The 8,743-nt window shown below is 33.9% G+C and overlaps 1 protein-coding gene across 5 annotated transcripts; it reads left to right on the top strand.

Moving 5' to 3' along the window:
* Positions 1–1,043: 1,043 nt before the first annotated feature.
* On the top strand, positions 1,044–7,403 carry LOC111495557 (CBL-interacting serine/threonine-protein kinase 23-like). 5 transcript variants are annotated; one of them, XM_023145649.1, is made up of 16 exons: positions 1,044–1,874; positions 2,782–2,844; positions 2,988–3,059; positions 3,173–3,280; positions 3,391–3,471; positions 3,667–3,720; positions 3,798–3,923; positions 4,815–4,904; positions 5,180–5,299; positions 5,373–5,498; positions 5,702–5,818; positions 6,016–6,072; positions 6,156–6,230; positions 6,527–6,602; positions 7,118–7,145; positions 7,263–7,397. In XM_023145649.1, the coding sequence occupies exons 1-16, from the start codon at positions 1,671–1,673 to the stop codon at positions 7,285–7,287; spliced, it is 1,422 nt and encodes a 473-aa protein (XP_023001417.1). In that variant the 5' UTR covers positions 1,044–1,670; the 3' UTR covers positions 7,288–7,397. The 5 variants fall into 5 exon arrangements, with proteins under 5 accessions (XP_023001417.1, XP_023001416.1, XP_023001418.1 ...); XM_023145648.1 differs by having other exon boundaries at positions 6,527–6,603; positions 7,113–7,145; XM_023145652.1 differs by having other exon boundaries at positions 1,853–1,874; positions 2,975–3,059; positions 6,527–6,603; positions 7,113–7,145; positions 7,263–7,403.
* The last annotated feature ends 1,340 nt before the right edge of the window (positions 7,404–8,743 follow it).

Genomic DNA, 8,743 nt, shown 5'->3' with positions numbered 1-8,743 from the left:
CGTGCCTAAACCTCAAGACACGACAACAACCGGACGTATGAAATGGTCTACATATTCTCAACTTTTGTTATTTTGGTATTGTTTTTTTTTTTTAAATGTCCATTTTAGTCTATTGGTTTCCACTAAAAGAAGAATTAGAACATTTTGAAAATAGAAGGACGAAAATAACCCTTTAAAAATATAAAAAAAAGGACAAATTTGTCGTATAGTATTTAATACTCTAATTATAAAATTAATACGTAGTTTAATGTATTAGTAGCTAATGTGAGAATTATAAAGCATTATAAAAACTGGTTGAACAAAAGTCTTCTGAGATTAATAATTAAATATTTTCTGTTGTAATCTAAGTATGCCATTTATTTCGGTTATCATATACGAATTAATAATTTAATTAAAGAATTATTATTATATGAATAATTAGTCACGTTGGTCGAATTTATTTAAATTAAAAAAATAAAATATGAAACTTGATTGGTCGGCATGGGCTTTAATTTATTAAATATGAATTTTAACAATAAAATATAACAACTCGTTCACATCTTACTGCACCTATTAATAAAATATCAAATAAATTAATAAATTAATAAAAATTTTAATGGGTGAATATTATTATTAGTTTTTAATAATTTGACAAAAAGAATGTTTAAAATATATAAATTTAATTATTAAAATATAAATAAAATAATTTAAGTATTTTGGATAACTATCATCATATATATATATATAAAAGAAAATTACAATTATATTTTGTTTTATGTATGAAAGTAGATAATATTGAATATTTGTATCCAATTAATTTTAATTTCCTATCTGTCGCATTTCTATTGGTTTATTATTCCATTATCATTTATTTATTTAAGGATAAAGAAGGACATTATATATAAAAAATATAAATATATTTTTATGAGTATCTTTTTCAAATCTAACATGGTAAGATTTAAGAGTATTTATTTAGAATATTTTAACCTAATAATGTTTCAATTTTTTTTTAATGGTTATAATAATTTTTTTAAAAATATTAAAATAAACTTGAGTGGAACAATGGGGATTTGACTTTTCTTACTAAACCTAGCTTGTTTCAGGCTTCCATGTTCCCAATGAGATTAATTTTCCTCACAATTTACAGATTTTTCTGGAGTTCATCACAAAGGCGATTCCGTTTTTTGAATTTACTGGTTCCATTCAATCGTTTTCCTTATTGAATTTGGTGTTGTTTCTTGTTTTAGGAATTACTGTTGATGAAATTCCCACTTTGATTCTTGTTGTTTTATCTTCTTTTTTGATTCTTGGGTTGTTGCCTGCTGCGAATCCGGTCATTTTCCTTGTTTGATTTTATATGGTCCATCGATTCTCCCCGAATTCAATGGGTGGTTTTTCTGATCTGACGGTGGGTACAATTATCTCTTTCCTTTTCCCCCATCATTGATTTTCGTTTTCTTCCACCAATCTTTCTCGGCTTTTGCCTGATTTTGATTCTTGTACTTTGGGGGGGGGAGGGGTGGGGTGGTGGGAGAGAGAGAGAATCTTATTAAAGAAGGAAAAGGGAAATATGAGGATGATGAAGTCTCAGATATGGCAACCCTGTAAGAAGAAGAGGTCTTGATCGGAAGGATCTAGAGAGAGAGAGAGAGATACAAGAGAAAGAGACAGAGAGAAGAGGATCATCGGAAATGGACAGCGGCGGTGGAAGGTTGAAGGCCTCGAGTTCGAGCAATGGTGGTAGAACCCGCGTGGGAAAATACGAGTTGGGTAGAACCCTAGGTGAAGGAAACTTCGCCAAGGTCAAGTTTGCTCGGAACACGGAGACCGACGACAACGTGGCGATCAAAATTCTCGACAAGGAGAAAGTTCTTAAGCACAAGATGATCAGTCAGGTATTTACAAGATTTCCTTTTTTTTCCCCTTGATTGTTTAAGCATATGGCTTGATTGTTTGTCTAATCTAATGTTTGGTTGCCGAGAACGTTGAGGAGAAAGTTAGAAGAGGTCAAAAGTTCGAACGCCAACTTGTGCTTTTGTCTCTTTCTGACGAAGTAACCAGTTGGGGTAATTGTTTACTATTTCTCTTTTTGGATCTTAAAGAATTTGAAAGAACATGGTTTGGAATTTTGACTTGGAACTTCTGTTTGTTAACATCGAACTTACGGCACCAATCTGTATATATTAGCAGACGCTTAACTTTCTGACGCACGATCAAATCGACTCCAAGAAAGAAGTTATTTGATTGCCATTTCATGGCATATCACCTACTGATTCTGAATTTGTTTCAACGGGATGGAGCCATTTGCCAATTTGTGATTTTACTTGATGGAAATCCTTTTTTTCCTTATTTCTAATTCTTAATATCAAGAGAATTGGAGGAGAGACTATGAGAATTTGGCATTGTATGCTCTCTGGTTAGAACCCCAAGAGGCCCTCATGGTTTTGAGCATCGTAAAAGCATTACGTGAGATGAGAACTTTTGAGCATTGTAACCACGAGGATTGTTTCTGGTGGTTAATAAGAGCCAATGTAAATAATAAGGAATTTGAGTAGTTCCACGCATTAGTTGATCTCAACTCACTGATTTTAAAGAAAAAACATCTTGCTGTTAGAAACTGATTGAATTAGGGGGCAGTTGTTACAGTGCCACCGGTATTGTCAACTTATGCTAGCTTAGGCTTTTGCTTTACATATTTTCTTTTAATCGTTGGAAGGTCTATATATTTTATTTAGAACGAGTTCGTAGCACATAAGTTTATGATTATGTATTATTATTCATTCCTCTGGTTGCTTTATGCAGATTAAACGCGAGATAGCAACAATGAAATTAATTAGGCATCCAAATGTTATCCGTATGTTTGAGGTTAGCCTCGTGTGTTGTTTTTTAAACTATATTTTAATGCTCTCATTTTTTCGTACTATTTCCTTAAGGTTACTTATGTTATCGGACTGTTATTTGATGTACATTTTGCATCTGAGATGACATCTAGCAGATCTTTTGTGTAGGTGATGGCTAGCAAGACCAAAATATATATTGTGTTGGAGTTTGTCACTGGTGGGGAACTATTTGATAAGATAGTAAGATTGTGATTGCTTCAGTATTCTGCCTCGTGCATGTGAACAATCTTTGGGTGGTTGCTTTACTTCTTTTTTTCTTCCCCCTAATTTCTTGTTTATTATTTTGGGATTAGGTTAGCAGAGGCAGGATGAAGGAAGATGAAGCAAGAAAGTATTTTCAGCAGCTTATTAATGCTGTGGATTATTGTCATAGCCGAGGTGTTTTTCACAGAGATCTAAAGGTGCATTTATTTAAAATATTTATGAGAACCTCTCAACTGACTCGAGACATTGAAAGCAAAATTTTTTAGATGATACTAGATTCAAATGTTAATATGATTTACAATCTCAGCCAGAGAATTTGCTGCTTGATGCTAATGGCGTTCTTAAAGTTTCAGATTTTGGTTTGAGTGCACTACCTCAGCAAGTTCGGGTGAGCTTGGCGAGATTTAATTTATTATATAGTTACTGTAGTTTTGTGATCTTATTTGAAGTCCAAAATAAGCATCCCTAGCACTCAAAAAAGCTCAACTACGTGAAATGTTTACTTCTCAATTTCTGTAATGACCATCTTTCCTTAATTTTGTGATCGAAATATTGGTAACTGATTTTCGATACTCTATTTCAGGAAGATGGATTACTGCACACAACTTGTGGAACACCAAACTATGTTGCTCCTGAGGTATATTCTGTTAAATGTTGGTTTGAGTATAATTTGTTCGTTTACATACAGCTAATCCATTTAAATGTGTATTTTAGGTGATCAATAATAAAGGCTATGACGGGGCAAAGGCTGACTTATGGTCATGCGGTGTAATTCTTTTCGTTTTGATGGCTGGTTATTTACCCTTTGAAGATTCCAACCTGGTTGCGTTGTATAAGAAGGCAAGTCTCCCTTTCCTGAATCTCCCACAGGCAACATGAAAAAGAAAAGATAAAAAGAACTTATTTTCACCAAAGTTTTAAACCTTATTTGTTTTCATATTTTGTCTTGAATTATAAGAAAATAAATAACGTTTTTTTCAAGTAACTTTAGGACTCACCCAAACTATTTTTACCGCTCTGTCTTGTCCTTAGTCAGCCATTCTAATTTGATTAAACTAGGATTTCAGGCATTGGCATTTCTTGGAAGAATCATAACTCCAGGTGTTTTCCCTTAGCTGACATAGATCTGTGCCTTTTTTAAAAAAATAGGATGGGAAAATGGATTAATGAATTAAAATATGCTTGTTCCTTCCGTAAATATAAAAAAACCACTGAGAGTTAAGTGTATGGTTATATACCCTTTGTCTCTTCAAATTGTCTAATTTTTATGCATAGGTACAACCAGATTAGTACCTCTGATGGGTTTTCTGCTAAAATTTACTTGAACCATGTTATATTCCTGTAAAATCATCATGTTGCCTTCTTTTTTTATCTCTTTACACTTCCTTCTGTTAACATGATTGAAAATTTTCTGACTAGGGATAAGAATCCTTCAAACTTGACAATTGTTCTTTTACTCTCTTAAACCTGCAACTGTCCATTCTTGGTTAAGCATCAATCCGGGATAAAAAATTACCTTGACAACTACAATGTTTATTTGTTTAACTACTTGTTTATGTATATGCGCGTGTATGTATGACTGGTTCTCTGTTCTTGAGTACCGTTCTTTTTTGGATAACTACGATGAAAAAGATTTCAAGTTCTGTAGTGTTCCCCGACTATACGTCAAGTTCCTTGATTGTATGCCATTGAATGGTTCTTTGTTAAGTTCCACGTTCATTCTATCATCAGATACACAAGGCTGAGTTCACTTGTCCACCATGGTTCTCTACAAACGCAAAGAAATTAATCAAAAGAATTTTGGATCCCAATCCCGCTACGGTGAGTTCTGACCCCTTTCTCAATTTGGTTTGACTGCTTTCTAGTTATCTGCGGTTTAGAATTTTTCCTCTTCAAGTACAAAGATTATGGGACAGTTATGACACTGACATAGAAACAATGCGTTTTTTAAAAAATATGTATCATTATTATACAATAAGAAAATTTTATAGTTCATGTGTTTATGTATTTCTAAAAATTACAGCTGCTTATTATCGACTAATAAACGGGTGTCCCATTATTTAATGTTTAATATACCAGCTTGACTTTTGCAACAGAGAATTACCATTCCAGAGGTCATTGAAAATGAATGGTTTAGAAAAGGTTATAAGCCCCCCACTTTTGAACAAGCTGATATTAGTCTGGATGATGTGGATGCTATCTTCAACGAAACAGGGGTAAGCAAACTACAATTGGGTATTTCTAATCCATCATTTTAAGCAGGATCTTCATATTGCCCTTGACATTCAGGTTTCGGGTAATCTCGTAGTGGAAAGGAAAGAGGAAAGACCTGCAGCCCCTCTTACGATGAATGCATTCGAGCTCATCTCTAAATCTCAAGGCCTTAACCTCAGTTCTCTTTTTGAGAAACAAATGGTGTGTTTCCTTCTAGTACTTCAATATAGACAATCTTTCACATTGTATCTCTTCAATGAAATAGTTTTTACTTCTAGCTATGAAAAATGTTAAACTGCAATCTAATAGTTGAGCTATCCATACCTACCAACTTCTTTTGTGATGATTTGTTCACAAACATTACTTTTGAATTTGAAATGAGTTGATGAAAATTGTTGTACCAGGGGCTTGTTAAACGAGAAACAAGGTTCACATCCAATCGACCTGCGAAAGAGATCCTTTCTAAAATTGAGGAAACTGCAGCACCTTTGGGTTTTGATGTGAAGAAAAATAACTACAAGGTAAATATTTTTCCTTATAAAGTTGATGATGATAAATTTGGAAAAAGAAATGCAAGTTGTGGAGGACATGATGGATACCAATGCCGACTCTTTAGTTTATCAAAGTCATTAACAATTATTTTTTTATGCATTAAAATTTGATTTCCTTCCAAAATTCTGTCTTCTGAGTATATCTTAATCTGATGCATTCCTTGCAGATGAAACTTCAAGGCGAAAAAACAGGTCGTAAAGGGCATTTATCAGTTGCAACAGAGGTGCTTCTCTTTTTACTTCTTTATATTTAGAAGCTTCTATTGTATGCCAAGTATTAGTTGAGTTATGATGGTATTATTTTCAGATTTATGAGGTTGCTCCGTCGCTGTACATGGTTGAGCTCCGCAAGGCGGGAGGAGATACATTAGAATTTCACAAGGTAGGATCACCATTAATGAACTCTTGGTATCTAAGAGACTAAAACATCTGTCGTTAGGTATATGTGATTCCTTAATAAACCTGATTCTGTTCGGTCCAGTGATTTTGACCTTCACATGTTTTCAGAAGTCCATGTGCATTGAATCAAAGCAATTATATATCCCAAGTGAAATGAAAATTATCAGCAACCCTGAAGTATAAGCAATTTTAGAGTCTCTGTAGAAAGAAACCTGTTTAATTGGCTGAGTGCTTTGGGATTCTTTTTAATATTTAAATGTGATATGCCATTGTTTTCAGTTTTATAAGAACCTCAAAACTGGGCTGAAAGACATTGTCTGGAAACATGAAGAGGATGCAGACGAAGGAGATAGTGGTTCGTAATTCGCTCATAAACTTCTGTTTGATTCTTTCGTGCTTTCTTTTTGCACCCTCTAGGTTTATGTGTCTCTTCAGGTATTGTAAATTCACACAGATTTGATATGCATTCTAAATCGACATCTTTAGAACCGACTGTTCGCTATATATTTTAGTGAACGGTAGATAACCAGGATCTGGGTCCAATAGACATACACGCACACATACATGCACATCCAATGCAAAACCAAAGACAAGGAATACAAGAATGAGTATTCTCCCTTTCAATCATCCTCTAATTTTCTCTTGCAAAATGATCTATCCACAAAATAGCTAATCGCCCTCTACAAAGCTCCCCTCCCTCACCATGCACAGCTAATTAGGAGACATTTAATTTCACTTGATAGTATGAGGCTATCTTGAATCTGTGCATACAAATGGCAGCACCCTGCTGTTGTGGCTTGATTATAACATTAATGGTTTTGGTTGAAGAAAAGGAATACAAAAGAATAAACATGTTTCTCTCTATTGCAGGTGCAAGTGCAAGTGTCTCGAAGCCGAGGTAATTATGTTTCTGTGGAAGTTGTTTTATGTTGGGTTGAAGTTTGAGATAGTGGATAATACAGTCATGTACCTTGATTTTAAACTCATATGGTGTTTTTTCTGTCATTTGATTTAGCCAAGAAGTTCTCCCTGCTTACTGACAGCAGCATATTTGAACTCTGTATTGTGGTTCCATCCATAAATAATCAAATATTGTTTCTATACGTGAATAAAGTTTTTGCAGAATAAAATAATATTTGTATCTGTGTTTTATTCATTCTTAATACCATATCTAAATATCTGAACAATGGTAAAAGAGTTTCACTCTGTTCATCTAATCCTTCTCATATCAGAAGTTTAATTTGTGAGAGATTTACTGCCATTTTGTCTTGACAGTTTGTAAATAACACTCTCAAAATTGCTTCTTTCCGGTGGGTATCTTATACGCTCCTAATTTGCTCCTTAGATCCTTGAAGTTTGCCTTAGGTAGTGCTTTGGTGAATATAACAACTACATGATTTGTGGATGACACAAATTTGGTAATTAGGTGGCCACGAGCGACAAAATTTCTGTGTATGGTATGGAAGAACGGATTTTACCATATGTATAGGAGTTGTGGAGGTTTTAGCAGTTGAATTCTGACATCCCTTAGTAAGAACATAATCTAGGTGAGTTCAACTCATGACACCACTGTGGTTTGCTTTGGTAAGCTCCACGATATGCAATTTTCTCTTAGGAATATATATGATTCTGATGTGCTTCTTCTAGTGTTGGGGCATCCTACCCAATCTCCATCAGAAGAACCATAAAGATTCTGTGAACCCTTTTTGTTTAAGATTAAACCATTCCAAGTGTGCCTTTGATGTATTTCGTTTGACTACTTTTAGATCTTTGGATTGTGTTATGGCGATCCATGCTAGTGTGTTGAATCTCTATGCCAAGGAAGTAATGCGAGAGCCTCTCAAACACGGCGATCCATGTTAGTGTGTTGAATCTCTATGAACAAAGAGGGGGAGTAGAGTAAGGGTTAGGCAGTCTTGTGTTGGGGAGGTATTGTGAGAACCTCTCAAACCATGCTGCTCGGTGCCTGCTTCAACTCATAGAGATGAGTAATGAAGCTGGGTGATTTTGTTATTGTAATAGCTTAAATTCACCACTAACAAATATTGTTCGTTTTGGCTTGTATCGTCGTCAACCTCTCGATTTTATAATGTGTCTATTATATCTATATAAAGAATGTTTTGTTCTTTTCTCCAATCGATGTGTGATCTCATAGCTATGTACACCTTCTAGTTGTGGAGATGAATGTAGGCCTCCATCTCTTGTTTCATTGAGCTTTAGTGTTTTCGGTAATCAAAAGCAATTCATCAAAGACCATACGCCAAGATATCCTTTATGAATTGGACGGTAGCCTAATATCAAAGGATACATAACTTCTTTTTTGAAATAACTTTCTTTTTTGAAAACTTTGGTCTTTTTTTATTGTTTTGTCCAAAGGATTTGACCAATTTTACATTATTTAATTTTATAATTATGTTAGATATAAAATTAAAAATTTAAGTTTCTAATTAGAAATATACATTTTTATCAAAAAAAAAAAAAAAAAAAAAAAAAAAA

The sequence above is a fragment of the Cucurbita maxima genome, unplaced genomic scaffold (genome assembly GCF_002738345.1).
Source record: "Cucurbita maxima cultivar Rimu unplaced genomic scaffold, Cmax_1.0 Cma_Scf00021, whole genome shotgun sequence".
In the NCBI taxonomy this organism is placed as follows: domain Eukaryota; kingdom Viridiplantae; phylum Streptophyta; class Magnoliopsida; order Cucurbitales; family Cucurbitaceae; genus Cucurbita; species Cucurbita maxima.
The sequence above is the reverse complement of the archived record's forward strand: the minus strand, read 5'-3'. Positions and strand labels throughout refer to the sequence as shown.

Bases quoted from the DNA above. Each gene is read 5' to 3' on its own strand.
- LOC111495557 (XM_023145648.1), top strand. From the start codon at position 1,671: ATGGACAGCGGCGGTGGAAGGTTGAAGGCCTCGAGTTCGAGCAATGGT. The intron at 1,875-2,781 runs GTATTTACAAGA...TGCTTTATGCAG, and splicing joins AGCACAAGATGATCAGTCAG to ATTAAACGCGAGATAGCAAC. The intron at 6,604-7,112 runs TTCGTAATTCGC...GTTTCTCTCTAT, and splicing joins GCAGACGAAGGAGATAGTGG to TGCAGGTGCAAGTGCAAGTG.